General features: G+C 44.4%; 1 protein-coding gene across 1 annotated transcript in view; it reads right to left on the bottom strand.

Moving 5' to 3' along the window:
- The window catches only part of RET (ret proto-oncogene), a 121,780-nt gene extending 96,413 nt beyond the window's left edge, over positions 1-25,367 (bottom strand). The window contains exon 1 of the mRNA XM_070946399.1: positions 25,322-25,367. Within this exon, the coding sequence (XP_070802500.1) occupies positions 25,322-25,367 (46 nt within the window). The remainder of the gene's footprint in view (positions 1-25,321) is intronic.
- Between the last annotated feature and the right edge of the window lie 763 nt (positions 25,368-26,130).

Below are 26,130 nucleotides of genomic sequence, written 5' to 3' on the forward strand. Positions count from 1 at the left end.
TGGCAGCGCCATATAGACCAGCTAAGGAGTCGCATTACGGCTCGGACCCGGGGTAACGAGGAGCCGGATATGTTTGGTGCACTTCCGACAGCTGATCCGGTGGACCATAGTACTCTAGAGGCTCCGTCGTTGGGGTCTTCACGTTCTCCTGTTGTAATTACAGCTCCTTCATTGCCAGAGGTACCCGTAGATGTTCTTGCATGATCATCATATATTCCACCGTCTTCAGACCAGCTACCTCCGTCGATGACATCTCAGGAAGTACCGGAGACGGCGTCACCCTCTGATCGCTTGGACGGTGATTTGCGCTGGTCCGGGCGTATATGTAGGCGCCCGGGTTATCTGGACGATTATTGTACTATCTAAAGGGGGAGGAGTGTTACAATCTGATGAGCGGCCGCCCAGCAATGGGAGGCTTCCTGATCGGCTGAGCTGATAGCTCGGCCGGCGGGAGGTGTGAATATTTTAAAGTGTTTTATTGGCTGTGCGAGCCCACCTGCAATATAAATAGCGGCTGCGCACGACCGATGTCAGGTTACATTTTAACCCTTGTGTTTGTTGCTGTGAATAAACCGTGTTGCTTATCTTGGTCTCTTATCCGCTGTTCTCAATTCAGAACATGAACTTTCATTCATTTGAAGTTGCGAAACTTAAGACTCGCCTGCCTGAGCATGACAGAGATAAGTCTATTTGTTCCATAAACTGGATTGTTTCTGAAATATTGCTTATTTAAATAATAAATTATAAATAAATAAATAATTTAAATAATAAATAATGGAGGGGGGGGGGATAGACCATATAAATAAGCAAATACCAACCATTCCTTAAAATACAATGTAAGCTATTATACAACCAGCAGAGCAGAATGCTTTAGCTATATACCTATTGACAATGTCTCAAAGATGTTAATATTTTCAAACTCGACTTTTAAATTGAGGTTAAAGCAAAATTTGGTTTCCATCTACCCACACAGGTAGGACATCTCCGTCTGTTTGAGCTATGTAGAAGGCAGGATGAGACGCCATGGATGGAAACTAATCAAGGAGAGAAATAATCTGGAACTAAGGAGAAATTTCCTAATGGGTGGGAACAATGAATCAGTGGGATGGCTTGCCTCCAGAAGTTGTGGGTGCTCCATCACTGGAGGTTTTCAGGAAGAGACTGGACACCAGGGGTGAAATCTTCTGGATCGGACCGGATCAAGCGATCTGGTAGTGATGGCGGAGCAAAGCTCCGACCACCCACCCGGGTGTCATTACTTCCTAGTTTTAAACAGGAAGTAATGTGTTTTTTTACCTTCTGCACATGCTCTTGGATTCTGAATCCATCAGTCTGAAACTTGATGGAAAAGCCCCAGATCTTCTGAAAGGGGCAATTAGTGCCTAGGGATTTTTCTTCTCACCTCAAGGTTGCCCTTGGGCAAAAGGAAGACAAAGTGTGTTCTCTACTGAAACAATCAAATTTAATTTATTAGAAGGTCTCGCACATTTATGTGAAGCTGCTGGGTGAAGTCATCCGTGGTTTTGGGGTGGAGTTCCATCACTACGCTGATGACACTCAGCTGTACATCTCCACCCCAGACCATCCCAACGATGCCTTGGAAGTGATGTCCCAGTGCCTGGAGGCCGTGCGGGTCTGGATGGGGAGAAACAGGATTCAACTCAACCCTTCTAAGACCGAGTGGCTGTGGCTGCCGGTGTCCCGGTATAGCCAGCTGGTGCCATCACTGGTTATTGGGGGTGAATCACTGGCTCCCACAGAAAGGGCCCGCAACTTGGACGTCCTCCTGGACACACGGCTGTCTTTAGAAGAGCCTACGACGGCCATGGCCAGGGGGGCTTTCTATCAGGTTCACCTGATACGCCACTTGTGCCTTTCTAGATCGGGACTCCTTACGCATGGTCACTCAAGCACTTGTCACTTCTTGTCTGGACTATTGTAACGCTCTCTACATGGGGCTCCCCTTGGGGTGCACCCGGAGGCTCCAACTGGTGCAAAATGCAGCCCGCGCAGGGGATTATGGGAGCGACGGGGCACTCCCACATGACAACTCTCCTGCGCGAGCTGCATTGGCTTCCAGTGGAGTTCCGGGTGCACTTCAAGGTATTGGTGACCACCTTTAAAGCGCTCCATGGCTTAGGGCCGGGGTACTTACGGGACCGCCTTCTGCCACCAATTGCCTCCCACCGGCCAGTTCGCTTCCACAGAGAGGGCCTCCTCAGGGTGCCATCAGTCAGACAATGTCGGCTGGCGACCCCCAGGGGGAGAGCCTTCTCTGTGGTGGCACCTACCCTCTGGAACGATCTACCCCCAGAGATATGAGTGATCCCAGACCTCCAGGCCCTTAAAACTTACTTTTTTTCAGTTAGCCGGGCTGGCCTGATTCTATGTTGGTTTTAAAGTTTGATACTGATCTTTAATTGAAATGTTTTAAATTATGGGCCAAATTTCATTTAATTATTTTTAAAATTATTTTAACTTTTGTGTACAAATGTTTTTATTTTGGCTGTTCACCGCCCTGAGTCCGAAAAGAGAAGGGCGGTATAGAAATCTAATAAAAGATAAAGAAAGAAGAACCAGAATTTTGCTTTATCACAGGTCAAATCAGCCTTCTGACAACTTTGTGAATAGCTCCTCCCTCAAAATGGAATAAGGAGAAAAGGCTTTCCCTAACTGAATTGGAAAATTTATCATTTCTTTACTGAAGCAGTAGCTCTTGGTAACGTATCAGATTTTTAAACAAAAATCCATAGACAGATTAAAACACAAACTGTGTCCTACACTGTCATGACAAAAACAAATCAAAGATAACACAGCAGATGAAGCCCTCTGCAAAAATCTTGAGTTTTAAGTTACAACCTTCTATAGCCTGTCAAAAAGGGTCCCTCTTGATAGCGGACAGCCCCTTGTTAGAAATGGTATAGGGCCATGATGGCGAACCTGTGGCACGTGTGCCACAGGTGGCACGCAGAGTCATATCAGTGGGCACGCGAGCGTTGCCCTAGCTCAGATCCAGCGCGCATGCATGCGCCAGCCAGCTAATTTTTGGGCCTTCTGGGCCCACCAGAAGGCAGGAAATGGACCATTTCCAGCCTCCGGAGAGCCTCCGGGGGTATGGGGAAGGCCGTTTTCGCCCTCCCCAGGCTTCAAGAAAGCCTCTGGAGCTTGGGGAGGGCAAAAAACAGGCCTACTGGGCCCATTGTGCCATCATGTACAAAAAGTGGGGGATCATGGGGAGTTTACATGTGCAAGCGTGGGAGGGCAGGGCGCATTGAATTATGGGTGTGGGCACACACGCATGTGACCCCCCCGTGCTCCCCCTGCTTTTGGCACACAATAGCAAAAAGGTTAGCCATCCCTGGTATAGGGTCTCCTGCTCTGTTATTCTGTATTCTGATCTCTATGGAGAGAACATTCCGTAACACCAGGGCCTACAACCTTGGCTCTCCTCATCTCCTGGAAATTTGGAGCTGCCCAGTTTCTTTGAAGTGAAGTTAATACAAGGCATAATATATATTTTAAAAAAAGAAACACGAAGCCATCCCAGAAGATGGAAACAACATCAAAGACTCTCTACAGCAGTTCAATGATCGAGGCCACCAGAAGAGCAAGAACCAGAACTTTGTATCTCCCTCAAGACCCAAAGTGATAAAAATGGAGGAGACAGGAGAGAGGAGGAGGAGGAGGGGAAGGTGAAGGGGGAGACGGAGGAGGAGGAGAAGCAGGAGGAGGAGGAAGAGGAAGAAGAGGAGGAGGAGGAGGAGGAGGAGGAGGAGGAGGAGGAGGAGGAGGAGGAGGAGAAGAGGAGGAGGAGGAGGAGGAGGAGGAGGAGGAGGAAGAGGAGGAGAAGAAGAAGAAGAGGAGGAGGAGGAGGAGGAGGAAGAGGAGGAGGAGGAGGAGAAGAAGAGGAGGAGGAAGAGGAGGAGGAGGAGGAAAAGGAAGAAGAAGAAGGAGAAGAAGGAGAAGGAGAATTTATCCACTGAAGATTTGGTAGTTCTGATACACATTGATGGAGAAGGATCCTGTCTAAGTTAATTATTGCCAAAGTCTACAATAAGCTTCCCAGTCAAACCAATAAATTTATTTTGCTAGACTGAAAACCAAACTATTAGTCTTCCTACTATCTCCTTTGTAAGATCATCTATAATGGGTTTCTGAAAGGGATGCATTGCACAATGAATTTTTAAACTATCTACTAAATATAATGTTTAATTACTTTTCTAAGTGCACATGCCATTAAGTAGCCATTAAGACTAATGTCCCAATTTTCCTCAGCCAAATCAGAGAAAATGCTGATTGAGTTATCCAAATTCCTCAAGATAATTCTGCTGAATAAGAGCATGTGTATCCTTATTAACTCAGTAAACTTTTCTAAATTTAATTTTGGCCTGTGGCAAGATATCCTTCTTTTTACAAAGAGACTCCCTATTCTTACTTTTTCAGATGCTTTCATTTGCAACTGAATTGAAGAGATTTTGGAAATTCTTCTTGGTCCAATGAAAAGCCCAACAACTGAAAACAGCCACTGTTTGGCAAGATCAAAATAGGAAATCACAATTTATTTTCAAGCATGTCACACCATTAATATATTGATCAGGATAACGCATCATCCCGTTCTTCCATAAGCCTTCTCTCACAAATTGTCACATTTGAGGCACATTATATGAAGTCCTGGATTTCTTGAAAAGAAATGGATGGATGGATGGATGGATGGATGGACAGATGGACAGATGGAAGGAAGGAAGGAAGGAAGGAAGGAGTGAGAGGGAGGGAGGGAGGAAAGGAAGGAAGGGGATGGGAGGGAGGGAAGAAAGCAGAGAGAAGAGGAAGGAAGGAAGGAGGAAAGAGTGAGAGGGAGGAAGGAAAAGGAAGGAAGGAAGGAAGGGAAGGAAGGAAGGAAGGAAGGAAGGAAGGAAGGAAGGAAGGAAGGAAGGAAGGAAGGGAATGGATGGATGGATGAAAGCAGAGAGAAGAGGAAGGAAGGAGGAAAGAGTGAGAGGGAGGAAGGAAAAGGAAGAAAGGAAGGAAGGAAGGAAGGAAGGAAAGAAAGAAAGAAAGAAAGAAAGAAAGAAAGAAAGAAAGAAAGAAAGAAAGAAAGAAGGAAGGAAGGAAGGAAGGAAGGAAGGAAGGAAGGAAGGAAGGAAGGAAGGAAGGAAGGAAGGAAGGAAGGAAAGAAAGAAAGAAAGAAAGAAAGAAAGAAAGAAAGAAAGAAAGAAAAATAACTTGCATCAAGGCAGATGGACTCATTTACAGGAATGATCTAAGACCTGAAAGTGCAGGTCACTCATCCTGGAGAAAATTTATCTATATGGTCACTAAGAATGGGCACTCACTGGATGGCACATAATCAATCTGGAAAGCCCAAGAAAAACACGGAAAACGACATCTCTTTCTTTTTTCTGGATCCACTTTAGGAACAACACGAGGTTTATTCCATTTCTAAGAGACAGGCTGAGCGACTGTCAGCCTATGTGAACAATACAGATAGAAGCCCTGCGTGCAGCGTACAACAGATACAAATAAAGAACTCCTGAATGCAAACCTTTCCAAAATAATTATAATAAGAATAAGAATAAGAAGTCTTTTCCAGGTCTGATGGCTGCAAAGTGATGCGAGAAATCTGCAGGCAGATTTTGCTGTGTGCTGTGAAGAGCGCTGTGAAGTCCCAAAGGGCAGAATATGGATTTCCATTAATGAAGGGAACCTGCAATTACTTTGAATGAGTCCTGGTTCCTTCACGTGACTCTCAAACAGGATATATGAAAATTGTCCGATATGTTAAAGAGACCACAGGGCTAATCATACCATTAATGAATAATTTCATATGCAGGTAGTCCTCGACTTATGACCACAACTGAGCTCACAACTGCTCTTGCTAAGTGAGAAATTGGTTAAGTGAGTTTTTGCTCCGTGTCACAACTTTTCTTGCTGGAGTGAATCACTGCCGTTGTGAAATCAGTGACCCAGTTGTTAAGTGAATCTGGCTTCCCCATTGCCAGAAGGTCGCAAAAGGGGATCACGTGATCCCGGGAAACTGCAACGTTCATAAATAGGAGTCAGTTGCCACAGATAGATAGATAGATAGATAGATAGATAGATAGATAGATAGATAGATAGATAGAGATAAATCGATAAATAGATAGATATAGATATAGATAGACAGACAGATAGATATAGGTAGATAAATAGAGATAGATATAGATAGATAGATAGATAGATAGATAGATAGATAGATAGATAGATAGATAGATAAAAATAGATAGGCAGATAGATAGGCAGATAAATATAGATAGATAAATAGATATAGATAGAAATAGAGGTAGATAGTTAGATAGACAGATAGATATAGATAGATAAATAGAAATAGATAGATAGATAGATAGATAGATAGATAGATAGATAGATAGATATAGATAAATAGATATAGAGATTTAGATATACACACACCGTGTTTCCCCGAAAATAAGGCCCTGTCTTATATTTTTTTGAACCCTGAAATAAGCACTTGGCCTTATTGCCATGCGCTCAAAAGCCCAATTGGGTTTATTATCAGGGGATGTCTTATTTTGGGGGAAACAGGATGGATGGATGGATGGAAGGATGGATGGATGGATGGATGGATAGATGGATAGATAGATAGATAGATAGAGAGATAGATAGATAGATTTAGATATACACACACATACATACATACACACGTGTTGCCCCGAAAATATGACCTACTCAGAAAGCAAGTCCTAGCTTGATTTTTACATCTGTGCCCTACCCCAAAATAAGCCCTAATTAAGGCCCTTCCCACTCCAGGGTGCATGGGTAGAAATTAAACTAGGGTGGGGATGGGGGGGGTTGAGCTGTGCTATTACTTACTTTTGGACAGTTGCAACCAGGCCTTGCACACCCCGGCCCATTTCTTCTGCAGCTGGCAAGGCTTTCCTGAAGGCCTCTGTAGCCAATAACAGAGCTCCGGATCGATCTGGAGCTCTGTTATCGGCTACAGAGGCCTTCAGGAAAGCCTTGCCAGCTGCAGAAGAAATGGGCCAAGGTGTGCGAGGCCTTGGCTGCAAGTATCTGAAGTCAAAGAAGTTCCTGAAGGCCTCTGACAGCGAAAAGGAGGCTGGGGGGGACGCAGACAAGTGAGGTGAGTCAGTGGATGACATCCACCCCTGAAAATAAGACCTGGTGCCATTTTTGGTGGCAAAAAAATATTAGACACGAACTTATTTTCAGGGAAACATGGTATATATTGCTCATACTCAAGCAGAGTCCTTTGCAATTGTATGGCATGCTTAATCCACCTGGAAAAAGCTTCCTGAAAGGCTCCACAAAGGGGCATAAATCTTCCATAATCCCACGGAACAACAAGTGGATACCTGTCTCCCACTCAACACTATTCTTTTCCCGTCCAATCACAGGGCCCCTGGGTACATTGCCTTTCAATCAATTTTAATGCCATGAATTATCCTTCTGCTCGGGAGGAAAGTTCAAGGTGGGTGGCTGAAGGGCAGAAGTTTGTGGAGTTCGGTCTGATGAGTATCTACCCTGAAGTGTTTGGGGGGTGGGGGTAACCTTGTCATTAAGCCGTATCTGTTTATCAAAGTGTGTATGCCACTCTGTTAGATGCAGAAGGTGTTATCCTTTCTCACAACCAAGTGCCAATGGTAGAAAATTAATAAACAACAAATATATGGGATTGAACCTTCTTCGGATTTGAATGGGACATCACCAGAAAAGCTTGAAAAGGAGGGGGAGGGGGAGGAAGTGGTGGATGAGAAGTGGAAGGGAAAGGGAAAGGAGAAGGACCAGCCGGAGGAGGTGGGGGGAGGAGGAGAAGGGGGAGGAAGTGGTAGATGGGAAGGGGAAGGACGAGGACAAGGAGGAAGGGGAGGAAGTGGTGGATGGGAAGGGGAAGGGGAAGAAGAAGGAGGAGGAGCAGCAGCAACAAAAGGAGGGGAGGGGAGGAGGAGGGGGAGGAAGTGGTGGATGAGAAGGGGAAGGGGAAGGAGAACGAGGAGGGGAGGAGGGGGAGAAGGAGGATGGGAGGAAGTGGTGGATGAGAAGGGGAAAGGAAAGGAGGAGCAGCAGCAGCAGGAGGAGGGGAGGAGGAGGGGAGGAAGTGGTAGATGAGAAGGAGAAGGGGAAGGAGGAGGAGGAGGAAGAGGAGGAGAAAAATCATGGAGAGGATCTGCAACATGCCAGCTTCCCCATCAAAAGGATCCATACAAATATTAAACTCTGGTGAAACTGAGTCAATGAAACACTGGAGAGATTTCTTTGGTAGACTTCCTATCATCTACAAGGCGACTTTAAAAAAAAAAAGTATAGGAAACTCATTGCTGGTCCTAACCACAACATATATCTAGCTTAAATTGCAATGACGATGGATACAGATGGGTTTAAAATAAATCAGTCTCCCAGCTCTATTGATCACCTTACGGCCCAACCTCCAGCAAAAGTCACCCCCGGGCTCTGAGCTTCATCTCTGATTTCATGAATAACCTAGCATCCCATTTCATTCTTATTGCCAGAAACAGAAAATGTAGCTACTCTACCAGCTTAGCCAACAAAATCTTCTCCTGTCCCAAATGTGGTTTTTTTTTTTCAAGAGGCAACTGGACTTTCTGGTTTTTCTTTGAAGACGTTTCGCTTCTCATCCAAGAAGCTTCTTCCGCTCTCCTGAAAAAATCTCTTTGAAAGGGATTTAAAGTTTTCGCTTTAATACAAAGCGAAAACCATCGTTCCAACAATGTTTTGTGGGAATTCAAAGTCATGCAGCCTGTTATGGGGTTTCTCTTTGGCAGCCAAAGTTCTTCAGGGAAGAACTTCCCTGAACCCACAGACAAGGAACAAGATCCAAAATTGATATTTTTCTTACTGGGATACAAGGAATCCTGGTGTAATTGCATTGCTTTTGAATGTTCCAGAAAACAACAGAAAGGTCTCGTTCGATAACATGAAACCAACTTCTATCATCTTAAAATGGGTTAATATAACAGTAGCAGCAGCAATGACAACAACAGAATGTTATATTTTCAGAGATTGCTTAATAAATGTTGCTTATCAACCTTTATATTACAAGAGGACCCAGTTGTGGGGGCAATAAGCTGACTTTGTATAAATATACAAAAGGATGAAGGCTATTGCTTAGCGCATTGTAAGCCGCCCTGAGTCTCCGGAGAAGGGCGGCATATAAATCAAATTAAAAAAAAAAAAGAACTTGAATCTTAATTCATATGGTTTGGCCTTGTCCCATCCTTGCCACATTTTGGAGCTGAAATCAACAGGATTTACAAAGCTCTGGATAAAATGGGGTCTATTCACCATGCACCTATTCTTCTAAGGCAGGGGTGTCAAACTGGATTTCTTCGAGGGCCGGATCAGCATTGTACTTCTCCTCCGCAGGCCAGCGGAACAGGGGGTGGGGAACAGGGGGAGGAGGGATGGATACCTCCTGCAGCACCCTGCCAGCCAAAAAGGGGTGCAGGGGGGTGCTCTCTGCTCGATTTTCAGCCTGAATGGAGAGGCTGAAAATGGACTGCGGGGGGCCCACACCAGTGGTGGGTTTCAAATTTTTTTTACTATTGGTTCTGTGGGTGTGGCTTGGTGGGCGTGGCATGGCTTGGTGGGGGTGGCAGGGGAAGGATACTGTAAAATCTCCATTCCCTCCCCACTCCAGGGGAAGGTTACTGCAAAATCCCCATTTCCTCCTGATCAGCTGGGACTCAGGAGGCAGAGAATAGATGGGGGCAGGGACAGTCAGAGGTGGTATTTACCTGTCATATCTCCAACAACTAACACTGATTAAGATGTAGTGAATTATATGGATCTTTTTCTGGCATGATGCCAGGTACATTATTATTATTATTTGTAGTCTGCCCCAAATTAGTCGGGAGTTAAGCGATTATTAAATTGAAATAAATGAAAAGTATTATTATTCAAAGAGTCTAGAAGGAGAAACCTACCATGAATTTTCAGCTTCCAGGAGAGTTGATTCGTGCTGTCCGTCCCTACTTAAACTAGGGGCATTGGTTATAGCTGACAAAGGGGAAATAAAGAAGGATGTATGCATTTGTTTGTTTATTATTAAATTGATATGCCACCCATCTTGTTGTTTGAGGCAACTCTGTGTGGAACTGAACAATAAGGAGTTATTCCATTTGTTGTTGTTCGGTTGCTGAATCATGTTCAATTTTTCGTGGTTCCATGGACCGTAGGTGTTCTGACCCAGCCTTCGCAAAAACAAGAAACAGACTCCTTGTCACGAAAAACCTCTCTTTATTTACCTCTTGTGAATTAATGGCATTCACCCACTGAAAAGTCCAGGCAATAGTCCTTTAAAGTCTTAACTGCAGTAACAGACCTTATCAGTTCCTTGCGATAATTGCAAGGCCGTGAGCTCCCAGCCGAAAGGCTGCAAAGTTAAATTCTGACAAGTAGTCTTTGTGGCACGAAATGCAATGAGCCAAAATATCCAGAAATATAAACTGTTGTCTTCTACGACAACCACTCCCCTTTCTTTCTATTTATTCCCCAGCCAGGGAGGACCCATTCAACGTCCACATCTGCCTTGCTTCCCGAGCCGACTCCTTGTCCTCAATTGTTCTCATCTCCTAACAGCTCTGCGTATATGTGCATCTGGAACAGGCCCCAGCTGTTCTTCCTCCCCACTTATCTTAGCCTCCAAAGGCAGCTGCCTCTCCGGTGGCTGGGAAATGTCAGACGGCCCTGGCTCTATCTCTGTGTTCGACGCAGAGCATCCATCAGAGTCTTCCCCAGACTCCAGCGCTGGCCCAAGTTCCTCCATAACCTCCTCATCATCTGAGTCTGCCGCCAGGTCTGCTGGCAGCTGGCAGGCCACAGCAACAGGACCATAACTTGCCATTCCCCCTTGTCCTCAACAGTCTCTCAGAGTTTTCCCAAATTCATTTTTCATTGCATCGATGACTAACCATCTCCTCCTCTGTCGTCCTCTTCTCCTTTCACCTTCCATCTTTCCCAACATCAGGGTCTTCTCTAAGGAGTCCTCTCTTCTCATTTGGGGACCAAAGTATTTGAGCTTCAGCTTTAGCATCTGTCCTTCCAAAGAACAATCAGGGTTGATGACTCCACTTGCTGCATAACATAATGTTCCAGGCCTTCCCTCCTTCTTTCTCTGCCTTTTTCACTCACATTTCAAAATTGTATTAGTTTGGAAATCACATTATATTAATCAGGTCCCATGCATTTATATTTTTTCTTCTGCTGTTTGCAACATCATCGTGGTCATCCATTCCCCTTTTCAGTTTCCTTGCAGTGATTTAAAAAACCTGGAAAAGCAGAACAGGAGAGACAACAATCTCATCCAATGGTGGGTTTCTACTGGTTCTACCCGGTTCGCGTAAACCGGTAACGGCAGCAGTGGGAGGCTCCACCCACCTGCCCAGACGTCATCACGGAAGCTCTACGCATGCACAGGCTCACATTTGTGAACCGGTAGCAAAGGTAAGTGAATCCCACTACTGATCTCATTCCTAAAACCCAGGAGCCACCTCCTCTTTGGATATTATTCTCAAGTGGTTGAAAAGCTGCAACAATCCTAGTTTCACTTTAATTTACATCTCCCCTGCGGGCTGGGTGAGAGGGATATTTTTTTAAAAAACAAGCTGAAATAAAGAAATAAGCCTCATCCACACAGATATTCCAACCTGGGTGTGACACGTATTTGCAGGATTTAAGGAAATGCTGACTTTCCTGCCAAAAGGATTTTCCTTTCCCTTCTTTCTTCATCCTTCCTCTTTCTGCCCTTTCTTCTCTTCTTTTTTTTTTTCTTTCTCTTCCTTCCCTCTCTAGGACTGTTCTGCCCCTATATGCTCACTTACAAAATTGTGTGAAACCTTTTGGGAAAAGTGTATTTTCTAAAACTAGCCAATAACACCACTTTTTTTTTTTGAGTAGTACCATAAAATTATATATCAATGGAAAGATAATTTAATTGAGAATGAAATGCAATAACTTTTATGAAGGATTTGCTATTAGAATAGCAGGTACAGTATAAAGAACAAAAATGAATCACGAAGAAAAAACGACATATACAAAAATTATCACCATAGAAAAAACGATATACAAAAATTATCACCATGTCAGTTAATCCTTAGTTGGGTAACCTTTAGCATGAATTACAGCCTTACAACCTCTTCCCATGGAGTGAACCAAGTCTTTTAGTTCTGCAGCTGTTCTAATGTGAAACCAAGATTGAATGATTGCTCCTATTAACTGGGTTTTATTGCTGGGTCACTTCTGACTAACAAGTTTCTTTAGTCGGCTCCATAGATTTTCCATTGGGTTAAGTAAGGTCTGGAGTCTTCCCAGGCCATTCCAGCAGTAGAATATGATTTATCTTGAAACTCCAAAAAACAAAAACAAAGAAGTGGTGTTATTAGCCATCAAACCTCCAAAATACACTTTTCCCAAAAGGTTTTCACAATTTTGGCCACTACTGTACAACATTTTCACGCATTACAATCTGTAGTGGCCGGAGAAGCAGACTCTCCAAAGGTTGGGATTTTGGCAACCTTCATTGCCAGCTAGAAGAGCCAACGGCAAGGGGCCGTGGTCAGCCTATGCCAGATACTCCGGCCATGCGGTAATGCAATCTGAACACATTTTGGCCCGGCTGCTTAATTGAGCAACAAATGTCTCTTTGGCAGTTGGCATCCCAATTTGAACAAGGAAGCGAAAGAGCCAGAGGTACTTTGACCACGAAGAGAGAAAAAGTTGTACATATTGTTTGAAACGGGGGTCTGGAAATAAAAACACCCCATGCTGTACTGAGTTTTTGGAAATGAATCAAAATGAGCAAAATAGTCCGATAGGACAAAGCAAGTATACCTAGAACTATGGGGGGAAAAATTGAAAAAGTAAGAAAGAATAAAGACAGTATAATGGAGAGCGTGTTTAGATCTATTATAAATGGTGCATTGCATTTGTCCCATTCAATTTCCTTCTGTTTAAAACCTGAATTTCCTGCAGTGGTTATGCTTATAGGGAAATTGAAAAGTATGCGTTACAAAAGCAATTTTAGATCGGCAGAGGCCACCCATTAGATACATTCACTCATATCTGTAAAATCCAAAGTTAAGTCTAGCTACAATAAATATGTACTTTGTACAAGGGCTCATCCCTACAAGATGTATTTCACTCCCAGGTTACAGCTCCCAGGTCAGATTTATAAGCTATAGTCAGGATAGGATAGTTAATCTTGGAGACTGCTATCATGAGTAACCGCAGCAAAAATATTTTTCTTAATCAAGGTTGAAGGAATGGTTAGCACAATTGCTCTCTGGATGTGTCACTATTCATTATTTTCCACTGAATGGAAAAGTCCCTCCCGAACGATTCCAACCAAATTCCGCTTCTGTCTAGACAGTTGGGTCTTTGAGCCATTCCTTCACACCACTTGTGAAGAAAAAGAAAAGATGTGAAAAAGGAACAGAAAAAGAAGAGGGAGTTCCTTTAACAAATCTGCAAGGGAGGAAGAGGTGTTACCTTTGAGGGGCCCAGATCAATGCAGGAGCTAGATTTTTTTTCTCACTTTAGCAGGAGAACTTTTCTCCACTCTTGTCTGAAGAAGGGTGGATTAGCGGACAGATGATCGTGCAACGTGGAATGATCAGGTGATCATTCTCAGAAGAAGCCACTGCATGTCGGAGAGGAGAGGAGAGGAGAGGAGAGGAGAGGAGAGGAGAGGAGAGGAGAGGAGAAGGGAAGGGAAGGGAGAGGGAGAGGAGAGTGATGAAGAGGAAAAGAGAAAGAGAAAAAGAGAAAAGAGAAAAGAGAGAGAAAGGGAAACAGAGAGATATGAAGAAGAAAGGAGAAAGAAAGAAAGAAGAAATGAAAGAGAGAGAAAGAGAGAAAGGGAGATATATATATATGAAGAGGAAAGGAGAAAGGGAAAAAGAGAAAAAGAGAAAAGAAAGGGAGAGAGAGAGAAAGGGAGGGGGAGAGAGAGAGAAGACAGAGAAAGAGAGTATGAAAGGGAAAGACAGAAGAACAGAGAAAGGGGAGGGAGACCTTCTCTGCAGCTCTTCTTTCCAAGGTAGAGAAACTTTCTTCTTGCATTTTTTACTCATAAAGAGACAAAAAAGAAAAACACACTCCTTTTACAAAAGGAGTAAGAAAAACATTAAAAAGGAGAGGTCAAAATTCTAGGCAAATTGAACCAAATAAATGAACCAAGCTCACTTCAGAAATAAGGGAAAATGAGGGGACCACATTCTTCTCTGAGATGATCACCAAGCCTGCCTGTCTGTCTGTCTGTCTGTCTGTCTGTCTGTCTGTGAAAGAAACCAAAGGGCCTCATACCATCACCTCTCCAGCATGAATGCTGTTCAGTCTATTTCTCAATGGTCACAATCAAATTGCAGGGGGCATCACCTCCATCACATAAGCACTGTCTACTGCGTCACAAAACAGACAGGTGAAATGAAAGACTCCATCTCGTGTTTCTCCCTATGTCAAGATTTATATACAGGCAGCTGATTCGACCACCTGAACCCAACTACAATTGAGATTGTAGTCTCAAAAGAAAACTTCACCAAGGTGAATGAAACATCAAAACTCCACTAGAACACAAGCATAGAAACATGTCTTCTTGAGTATGGACCAAGGATGAATAAAGCCACTCAGGTTAGTGATAGTAACACGGAGGGGTGAAATGTTCCCGGTTCGGACTGGCTCGGGAGAGTAGGTAGCGATGGCGGTGGGCAGTTCGGAGAACTGGTAGCAAAAATCCCTGCCCCCGACCCCCATGCCCAGCTGAGCCAGGCGATCATCAGAGGCTTTTTTTCTTTTAAATGCCTCTGACGAGCCAAGTTCTGATGATCCAAGCTCTGATGATTGCAGCTGAGTTGCCTGCCGATCAGGCAACTCAGCTTGGATCCTCAGAGCCATTTAAAAGAAAAAAAACTTTTTTTGTTTTAAATGGCTCTGACGATCCAAGCTCTGACGATCCCAGATGAGTTGCCTGATCGGCAGAGGGTTTTTTAAAAACCCTCTGACCATCAGGCAACTCAGCTGGGATCGTCAGAGCCTTTTGAAAGCATTTTTTTACATGGTTTTACATGTAAAAAATGGTTTTAAAAGTAAAAAAAATTGGCCACGCCCACCCAGTCACATTACCCCCCCACACACTAAGCCATGCCCACAGAACCGGTAGTAACAAATTTTAGATTTCACCACTGGTAACACGATAGTTCTTCCGATAAAATAAACTTTTGAGAAGATCCTTAACATTAGAAATTAGAAAAATTAGAAACAAAGAAATATCCTAAGGATTTACGATTGTCATGGAATCCATGAGAGGCCAGCAAGATATTTCAACTATTTAAGTTGTGTAGACACTAAATGTTAACAAAATCCCTCAGCGTGAAAGGAACCCCCCCCCCAAACCTATATCAAAACAAACACTTCCACAATTATTTTGGAGACAAATTAAGGAAAATGTCTGAAGCTCGGGGTCAGAATGGCGGGTTTACTAAGCTCAGAGGTCTCCTACAACCTACCCATCACTTTTGGTAGGACATGGAAACTTAAAAAGAAGACCTTGTTCACCTTGTACAAGCATTTCTTTCTGCTTATCAGCTGCTTGTTCCAAAGGCTTCTTAGAGGCTTTTATACGTATCCAAAATGACATAGAATGGGAGAAATACTTTACTAAATTAAGCAAAACACATAAGAATTTACTACAGTGCATTGTCCATTAATTAATATGCTTTAGTTGGAGGCTAAAACATAATGAAGAACAGTTGCAGGGATTGGGTATGTCCAGTTTAATGAAAAGAAGGACTAGGGGAGACATGATAGCAGTGTTCCAATATCTCAGGGGCTGCCACATAAGAAGAGGGAGTCAAGCTATTCTCCAAAGCACCTGAGGGCAGGACAAGAAGCAATGGATGGAAACTAATCAAGGAGAGAAGCAACTTAGAACTAAAGGAGAAATTTCCTGACAGTTAGAACAATTTATCAGTGGAACGGCTTGTCTTCAGAAGTTTTGGGTGCTTCATCACTGGAGGCTTTCAAGAAGAGTCTGGACAGCCACTTGTCTGGAATGGTATAGGATCTCCTGCTTGAGCAGGGAGCTGAACTAGAAGACCTCCAAGGTCCCTTCCAACTCTGTTATTCTATTATTCTGTTCTGTTAGTGGTTGGATACTGTTCCATGATGACTTTGTAAAGGGAAAAAGTAGAATCTGCTCCTCAACACAATCAACGAAAATAGCCCAACATCAGTGGTGAAATCCAATTTTTTTTACTACTGGTTCTGCGGGAGTGGCTTGGTGAGCTTGGTGGGCGTGGCAGGGGAAGGATGCTGCAAAATCTCCATTCCCACCCCACTCTGGGGCCAGCCAGAAGTGGCATTTGCCAGTTCTCTGAACTACTCAAAATTTCCACTACCGGTTCTCCAGAACCTGTCAAAACCTGCTGGATTTCAGCCAGGGTGGATAAAAATCAATGATTTTTTTTAAAAAATAAAAAAAAATCAGATTTTTTTTATTTAAATCGGATTTTTTAAAATTTAAATCGGATTTTTTTATTTAAATCAGATTTTTTGATTTTTATTGAATTTATTCTAATAAAAAACTTTGGGGGTAAAAATCTATCGTAAGATAGTTTTCTATTTAAGATACATAAATAATTTAGTTTATTCAGCATGAAATGGAGCTTAGTTATGTAGCACAAGGCTGTATATTCTGCAACACTGGGACTATCAGTGAGTCAACAGTGGGTCAAAGGAGTAGCAGAGATGATAGTTGCTCTTTAAAAATTATGATTTAAATCGAGTTGATTTAAATCAAGTCTTTTTACTAGTGATTTAAATCATGATTTAAATCGACTCGATTTAAATCAAATCCACCCTGATTTCAGCCCTGCCCAGCATAGTCTATACTCCCAGAAGAATGGATGCCAACACAAGACCTACCATATTGGCTATGAAAGCAAGCTCCACCAGAAGAACAGCCCCTCCACATCTTCATGTGTGAGTTTCACTCAGAGCAAGATCTCAGCTTAGAGAGGAGCCACCATTTGTGAACGGATGTGCCCCAAATTCTGGTGAACCATACCCAAGATAGTTAGAAGTTACTGTGATCCTAAAGTCATTCCCATCCTCATTTTACCTCTGTTTAAGCACAGGCTGACTCCATTACAGGAACTGTTTTAATTGGATTCCTACGAAGAACAAAAGGTGGATGTGAGCCATTCTGTGACCCTTCCAATTCTAGCAATTTGTGTTTCACCATCACCATCACCAATTAAATATATATAGTCCTCCCTTAAAGGCGTTTTGAAATGGGTGCCCAATAGGAATGCTTGCAACAACAAAAAAAATCAAGACATTTATGTGTCTTGCATGCGTGACCCACAATTGGAACTCCCCTTGTTTCTTTGTGGGTCACATATGCAATACACATTAATCTGGCCTGTGGAGTGCGTAGATCTGGCCCATGGGGCTGCCCTGGAAACAGCAAAGGACCAGCCCACAGTATCTCTGCCAGTGAAAACGGAGCTCGGGAGGACCGTGGGCGGCCCTCCCGAGCTCTGTTTTCATTGGCAGAGGGTTTCAGGAAGCCATTGCAGCCGAAAACAGAGCTCGGGAGCCAGTTTTTGCTGGCAGAGCACTTGGGCCACCATCTGTGCCCCCTACATGAGTGATGTCGAAGTGGCTGCACACACCCTGGTCCCCCCAAGGTCAGTCATAACCCCGATGCGGCTCTCAATGAAATTGAGTTAGACACCCCTGATGTAGAAGGTCCAGATCATAAGGGAGAATGTGCTAAGCACACAGCTACAATTTGCTTTTATTTTTACATCCGTGGCAAGCGTAGAAAAAACAACTATTTTACAAGCGCGCCCATCCCAGACCAGCAATTCAATCTTACGGAATACACACTAAGATTATCCATACAGTTTAGCCAAAGTGAGACTCAGGGATCCTTTGAACTGTATCAGTCCTGAAGTTTTCACATGCTTCACTGGTGATCTGGAATTTGGACGACATAGCCAAGGAGTCTGCAAAAGCTGATTATTTTTTTTTCAAGTTCCCCAGAAAAATCCAAGAGAGAAATAAGAGGCAAAAGTTTGTGACTGACAGCTCTGATTTCTAAGCACAATTTTATCAGGGCTCTTGAAGGACCAGGGCTGACATGATAGCAGTGTTCCAATATCTAAGTGGGTGCCATAAGGAAGGGAGGGGGCTCAACCTATTCTCCAAAGCACCAGAAGGCAAGACAAGAAGCAATGGATGGAAGGTAATCAAGGAGAGAAGCAACCTAGAACTAAGGAGGAATTTCCTGGCAGTGAGAACAATTAACCAGTGGAACAACTTGCCTCCAGAAGTTGTGAATGCTCCAGCATTGGAAGTTTTGAAGAAGAGATTGGATAACCATTTGTCTGAAATAATATAGGGTTTCCTGCCTGGGCAGAAGGTTGGACTAGAAGACCTCCAAGGTAGTGGTGAAATCCAAATTTTTTTACTACCGGCTCTGTGGGCGTGGCTTGGTGGGCATGGCAGGGGAAGGATATTGCAAAATCTACATTCCCTCCCCACTCCTGGGGGAAGAATATTGCAAAATCTCCATTCCCACCCCACTCTGGGGCCAGCCAGAGGTGGTATTTGCCAGTTCTCCGAACTACTCAAAATTTCCGCAACCGGTTCTCCAGAACCTGTCAGAATTTGCTGGATTTCACACCTGCTCCAAGGACCCTCCCAACTCTGTTATTCTGTTAAGGTAATTTGAAGGACGATGTTGAACAATGGTGTTTTTGGTGCTGCCTGAGCTTGGTTCTTTTCTTGCAGATGTTCATTACCTGACTAGATAAGCTCTTCAGTGCTAGAAGAGTGTGGGATTTGCTTTCTGTTTATATGCATTGGCTTGCTCTGGTGGAAGTCTGATTTTCTCTTTGATAATTCCTTGTTTAGGTTGTTTGTCTGAGTTAGTTGTTCCTTGATTATTGTTTAATTTTTGTTTGTCTGGTGGTATTCCCTGCTTATCTGGGTGTTGATTGCAGGCAAGGAGATATTGTGGTCCTTTTTGTTTCCTTTTCGCTTTTTAATTGCATCTATTGAATGTTGTGTAAATGTTATTCATCTCTTTGTTTCTATTGATGACCGAGTGTTGAATGTTAATATTGAGTTAATAGAACATAAAAATTCCGGCACTAATTCTCTCAGGAGTAAGAAATTTAGGAGTGATTTGAAGATGCATTTAGAATCCAAGATAGGGGTCCTCAAACTTTTTAAACAGGGGGCCAATTCACAGTCCCTCAGACTGTTGGGGGACTGGGGGTGCATGGCAGGGAAAGGGGCATGGCCGGGATGGTCGCAACCGACTGGATGTGGCCAGGGGAGTGGCCCACTTGACGTCGCTCACATGAGTGGTGCTTGTTGGTTTGGGTGGGTGGGGTAGTTGGCAGCCAGCTTGTCCTGTAGGATGAGATGAGATGAGGCGAGGCAGGGGCAGGGCAGCTACAGTCGGAAACCCATCAGCTACCATGCACTTGCTGCCCTTTTTGTGTGTGGGAAAATGGTTTCCGGCTATAGACACAACCTTCTGTCCGCTCAGTTGGCACACACTGCAGCTCCGGAGCCTGTTGCCAGCACTGGGCTGGCCATCCAAGCAGCTAGCGGAGGCGGGGGCAGGACTCTGATGTGTACCGCTGGATGCGCTTACTTCATCCCACTGTCTGTTTTGACTTGAGGTTGGAGAGCAGGTTACTGCTGGTCATCTTCTTCTCAGCCCCCTCATGGGTCTTGCCCTTGGCCTACACATGGAGCATGTTCCATTCATGCATCTGACTGAAGTGGTGGATGCACAAGAGGGGCGCTTCGCCAGCAGGCCCTGCAGGAAGTGGGGGAGGGAGCAGCATTTCCCCATCCGGGCTTATCTGAAGACGGGCAGCGTAGGAGGTGGTGCCTGTCCCAAGACTGGAGGAAGAGGGTCTTTGAGCCTCAGGTACTGGTTTGGACAGCGCCCTGCCGACTCGCCGACTCGTGCGGAGGGAAGCCGCTGGGAGGAGAGGGGCGGGGTGAGGGGCGGGGCTGGATGGATGGATCCCACGACTGCACAGGCCAGATACATTGCATTGGTGGGCCGTATCCATCCCGTGGGCTGTAGTTTAGGGACCCCTCATCCAAGAAGTAACATCATTGGAGATTTGGTTGAAAAAAAAAATGAATATGGATAGTTTAATGTTTGATATACACATTTATCCAGGGGTGAAATGCTCCCGGTTCGGACTGGATCACCCGATCCGGTAGCGATGGTGGTGGGTGGTTCGGCGAACCGGTAGCAAAAATCCTTGCCCCCCCCCCCATGCCCAGCTGAGCCACGCAATCATCAGAGGCTTTTTTTTTATTTTTAAAAGCATTTTTTCTACAACCTTTTCAGCCGAAAAAATGCTTTTAAAAGTAAAAAAAAAGCCTCTGATGATCACGCGGCTCAGCTGGGATCATCAGAGGCTTTTAAAAGCATTTTTTCTACAACCTCTTCAGCAGAAGAGGTTGTAGAAAAAAATGTTTTTAAAAGGCCTTGATAATCCCAGCTGAGTGGCCTGATCGTCAGAGCCTTTTAAAAGCATTTTTTTTAACAACCTCTTCAGCCGAAGAGGTTGTAAAAAAATGCTTTTAAAAGTTAAAAAAAAAAAGTTGGCCACGCCCACCCAGTCACATTACCCTCACCACCAAGCCACGCCCACAGAACTGGTAGTAACAAATTTTACATTTCACCACTGCATTTATCCTATTACACTTTCTATGACTTCTGAATGACGACAAAAACATACAAAACCTGATTTTCCTGACCCTTCTTTCGGAGCTGTTTGCAAATCTGATGACCCTTTTAAGTATCTCTACTTTATACAACTCTTTTATGATTAAAAACGCTTTTGTAATTTTTCAATCATAAATTGACTTTCCCTCCCTCCAAACAATTCAAACCCTTACAGCAAAAACTATTAATCCATCCTTCTGAAACTTTGCAGATTCCCTAGATAGAGTTCCCTTTATGAGCTCTGCCATTTTCATAACCATTACAGTAGTTTCAAAACAGAAACCACAATGGGCTAAGAAGTAACATCTTGATAAAGAATCCTGCAAACATTTTTTTTTTCTTCCATAACATCTGAACCTCACAGGTTTGGTTGTTGAGAAGCTCCAGATTTCATCCAGTTCATGATCAAAATAAATAAAATATTTTCAGTCCCATTCTAAGTAAGACAAAGCTCAGGACCCCAATTTCATCAAAACAGGTCTATGACAATTCGCCACCGCCAAGTTGCCATGGCCAACTCACCACAGCCATGAGCCAATTCACTATGGCCAACTCGCCATAGGCAACTTGCCATAGGCAACTTTGTTGCTTGTATCCTTATGATTTATATTGATATCGATTGTTTCCTGATTGCTTATTTGTACCCTATGACTATCATTAAGTGTTGTACCTTATGATTCTTGATGAACATATCTTTTCTTTTATGTACACTGAGAGCGTATACACCAAGACAAATTCCTTATGTATCCAATCACACTTGGCCAATAAAAATTCTATTCTATTCTATTCTATTCTATTCTATTCTATTCTATTCTATTCTATTCTATTCTATTCTATTCTATTCTATATCCTAACCTATCCTATCCTATCCTATCCTATCCTATCCTATCCTATCCCGTGGCCAACTCACCACAGCCAACTTTCCACAGCCAACTCACCATGGTCAACTCACCATAGTCAACTCACCATGGCCAACTAACTATGGCCAACTTGCCACAGTCAACTTGCCATGGCCAAATCGCTGTAGGATAGTTCCCCTTGGCCAACTCCCCACAGCTAATTCCCATGGCCATCTCCCCACGGCCAACTCGCCATAGCCAGCAACCCATGGCCAATTCGCCATAGTCAACTCACCATGGCCAACTCACATTGGACAACTTGCTATAGTCAACTTGCCATGGCCAACTTGCCACAGGAGCAGTCACTGCAGGACAAGAGTTACACTAATAACAAAGAAATAGTGGAACAGAATGATTAAAGACAGGATGCCAAAGGAGGGACAGAATGAAATCTGTATGGCAAAGTTTAAAAAATATTTTAAATTTGTTTTAAATAATTAAATAGAATTGTTAAATTTTCCTGCAGCCATTTGTCCGGTGGCGTGTCAACCATGGCGACTTCTCAGAGTGTCAAACTCAGGAGACTCTGAGAAGAAACCAGGGGGTCTTCAAGCCATCATCAGATAAAAGTCTTAATGGAAATTTGTGGTTGACCTACACTACAGTTGGTCCTTGAGGTATGACCACAATGGAGCCCAACATTTACATTGCTAAGTGAAAATTTGCTAAGTGTTTGCCCCATTTTATGACCTTTCTTTCTTCACAAAAAGCGAACCTTTGCACTTGTTAAGTTAGTGAATCTGGCTCCCCCATGGGCTTTGTTGTCAGAAGGTCACAAAAGGGGGATCATGTGACTTCGGGGACACACTGCAACCGTCATAAATACGAGCCAGTTGCATTTTTAATTTCCCCAGAACAAACTCCATAGCAGGCAATGTTACAGGCACACCTTTCTCTAATTTCAATGTGGGATAATTTTTCTCCCCGTTTGTGTGCAAGAGTTTTTCCCCCTCTACAATAAATGCATTCCTTCCTTCCTTCCTTCCTCTCTCTTTCCCTCCCTCCCTCCTTCCTTCTTTTCCTATCTTCCTCTTTTTCTTTTTCCCATCCCTCCCTCCCTCCTCCCTCCCTCCCTTCCTCTTTCCCTTCCCTCCCTCCCTCCTTCCTTTTCTTCCTCTCTTTCTTTCTCTTCCCTCCCTCCCTCCTTCCTTCTTTTCCTACCTTCCTCTTTTTCTTTTTCCCTTCCCTCCCTCCCTTTCTTCCTCCCTTCCTCTTCCTCTTCCTCTTTTCCTTCCCTCCCTCCTTCCTTCCTTCCCTCCCTCCTTCCCTCTCTTCCTCTCTCCCTCCCTCCTGTCCTCCTTCCTTCCTTCCTCTCTCTTTCTTTCCCTTCCCTCCCTCCCTCCTTCCTTCCTTACTCTTTCTTTCCCCTCCCTCCCTCCTTCCCTCCCTTCCTTCCTTCCTTTCTTTATCAAATCTGGAGCTCCCACTGTTCTCACCTAAAAGCCGCACAGCTGCTGTTTCTACATTCATCACTTTTTCCCCTTTCCATCCAGACCTTCAAAGCCATTACAGATTATTGCCGGGAATGGTATCTTCCCAGCCTGAATGAGCCCCTGATCCATTTGCTGAACTTGACAACAGAATCTACACCATAAAAACACACACACAAAATACTCCCAAAACATTTGCACTGTGCACATCAGCCCTAATCAGAAGTGGCAGGGCTCAGATTTAAAAGTACTTTCAGAGCACAATTTATGAAGCAGTGTTCCTAATACTTTTTTTCCTCCTACATCAAAACAAAAAGGTCTTGCAATTCGTACTCAAGCTAATCCTTTGCACGTGTGCTAGGAAATTACCAGTGAATAAAATAAACCAGAATCAGTCCTGGTTAAGCAGACCACAGATCAAGGTTAAATCAAACAGAAAGACAACTGTTGCCAAATTTCGAGAGACAGATATTCATAAAGTCACCAAAAGTCAAGTCAGGCACTGCAATCATTGAAAAGGTAGGAAGCCCATTTCTGCTTGCTAAACAGTTCCCTAATCATGCAATTAAACAGAGCAAAACCATTTTGAAATCTCACTTCACTTTCTGCATTCAAGTTCTGCATTTCTCCTTATTCGGTTGAGAGCAGGCTGCTTTCAAAGACAATGAAATAAATGGCATAGTAAACCTGAATCCGAATATTAAAATTAAGATGGAGATTCAGAATGAATTATATTAAGAATACTTGGGAGGGAAGTACATTCCTGACTGTGAACAGGTGTATCCAAAGTACAAATTTGTTGGGGTGTGTGTGTGTGTGTGTGAATATTATGATTAATAAAGTAGAAGATTATGAGAAATAAATTGCCTTCTATTCTTCACTAACTCAGGCCTCCTAGCGTCTAACATTGAAATGCAAGCTTGATATTTATACATCATAACCAGAACGAAAGCAAAGAGGGGAGACATCATTATAACTATTATTATAACATGTCATAATATAATTATTATAATCCACTTGCAGAAAGGTTCTGATTTTATGTTTTGGCCAATCTGACACACAAAAGGAACACGATCTATTTGAGCCCTCCCTAATATTCTAGAAATAAATGGACTTTTGGAGAGCCAGCAAAGGTGGGGAGGTCCCTTTGTCTGGGAGACTGGGACAAAATTTGTGCAAAGGCAACAAACAAGCTAGTATTGTGAGTCCATCTGTACTTCCAAAAGAATGAAACCCAGCCTTCAATGTTAAACCTTTAACGGGTGGCAATCCGAGCTGAACAAAGTTTAAAAAAGAATAATTTTAACCTAACAGGGGAAAGAGACAGAGAGAAAGGGAGGGAAAGATAGCTAGTTTATACAAGTATCATCCCAAATCGGATTTATTTATTTTTGGGGTTGTTGAGTTCTTTTTAATGAAGAGACGGCAAGTTATTATTATTTTTTTCTACAACACCCCAACTCTGATTTATTCCTACAAACATCAGGAGCTTTGGCAAACAATGCCAGATGGAAGAGAAGCAGATAATGGATTTTTTCCCCCCTGTTTGCCTTAGAAACAAAACAGCTGCGGTAGCATCATCTGCCTGGCCAGCCAATAACTTTTCATCTTGTCGGCTTCTATCAACCTGAAGCCAATTTAATCCCATAATGGCAAGGAAGAGGAGGAAAAAAAAATGGAATATGCATATAAAAGTTGTTTCGAAAGCCAGGAACTCACTCTAATTCTCTCTCTCCCCCCCCCCTGCCTTTTTTGAACGCACTTTGCTGGAGTGAGCCTATATGTTTTGCAAACAAGGAGTCTAGCGTCCTTGGAGAGCCCAAACCGAGGATAAATTAAACCCTTTTAAAACTATATATCCTAAATTTAAGTTCCTTGGGCGTTGGGCCTCCAGACGGGCTCGCTCGGGGTGGGCGAACTATCGGGATCAAGGATGTTCAAGGATGCCCTCCACCCACCCCACGCAAAATTATTGGGGGAAGAAAAATCCACGTAGGGATTTCGCTTTACTCCAAAAGTCCTTCGTTTCTTTCTTTTTACGCGGCGCGCTTTGGCTGCCGCGTTCAAAGTCGGGCACCAAAGTCGCGGAACTTCTCCGCGTGGGAATAACCCGCGTGGGATCGGCTCCAAAATCTTAGCCTGCTCCCGTGGCTTTTTCCTGGTCCTTCCCCCCCCCTCTCCTCGCATCTTACCTTCGCACAAGACGGCGAGACTCAGGGCCCATCCGGTGAACGGCATCTTCCCCGGGTGGCAGTTAAATCCGCACGATCTTCGGCGGGGAGGGGAGGAGGCTGGGCTGGAGAAACCCGCGTGGCGGGTTTTCTTTTCCTTCTGTCTTCTTCTGCGCGGGTTGGGGAGACCCCCCACCCCACGCCCCTGCTTCGTGCCTCAATCCGGGAGCCCCATAATCGGAGCAGGAACCCGGAGGGGTGACGGACTTGTTAAACCAAAACGGGTCGTTAAACTCGGATTTGGCTGGTCTCGCGTGGGTGTCCCGGCTCCGGTCGTGAAAACCGTCTCCCGCTCGGCTTCTTTCCTAAAATCGGCGGAGCGATGGAAGAACTGCGGGACGCGCGGCGGGAGGGAAAAGCGCGCAAGGAGCCACCTGCCGCGGGGCGATCGGGCTCCGCGCGTGGATCTCCGGCTTCGGACACGAGAGCGACCTAGCAAGCCAGCCAGCCAGCCAGCCAGGGAAAAGAGGCGAGGCGAGGCGGCTGCTGGCCGCCCAGTGCGGGGGGACCCCGCTCGAGCGCTGTGCTGCGCTGCGCTCCGCCCGGCTGCCGCCTGGGGCGCTCCGATGCTTAGCGGGTCCCCGGCTCGGATGCTGCGCTGGTGCGCACAGGGCGACGAATGGCTAAGGACGGAGGCTCCTCTCGCCTCCTCCTCCTCCTGGCAGGGAGGGAACGAGGCTCCAAGCCAGGGTGCTGGGAAGGGAGGGCGGCGGGGGCGCCCGGTTGCAACTCAGCGGCTCGCTTGCGGTCCCGGGTGGGGTGGGGGGAAG

The sequence above is a fragment of the Pituophis catenifer genome, unplaced genomic scaffold (genome assembly GCF_029215685.1).
Source record: "Pituophis catenifer annectens isolate HBS135680 unplaced genomic scaffold, rPitCat1.0.hap2 SCAF_6, whole genome shotgun sequence".
NCBI classification, from domain to species: Eukaryota; Metazoa; Chordata; class Lepidosauria; order Squamata; family Colubridae; genus Pituophis; species Pituophis catenifer.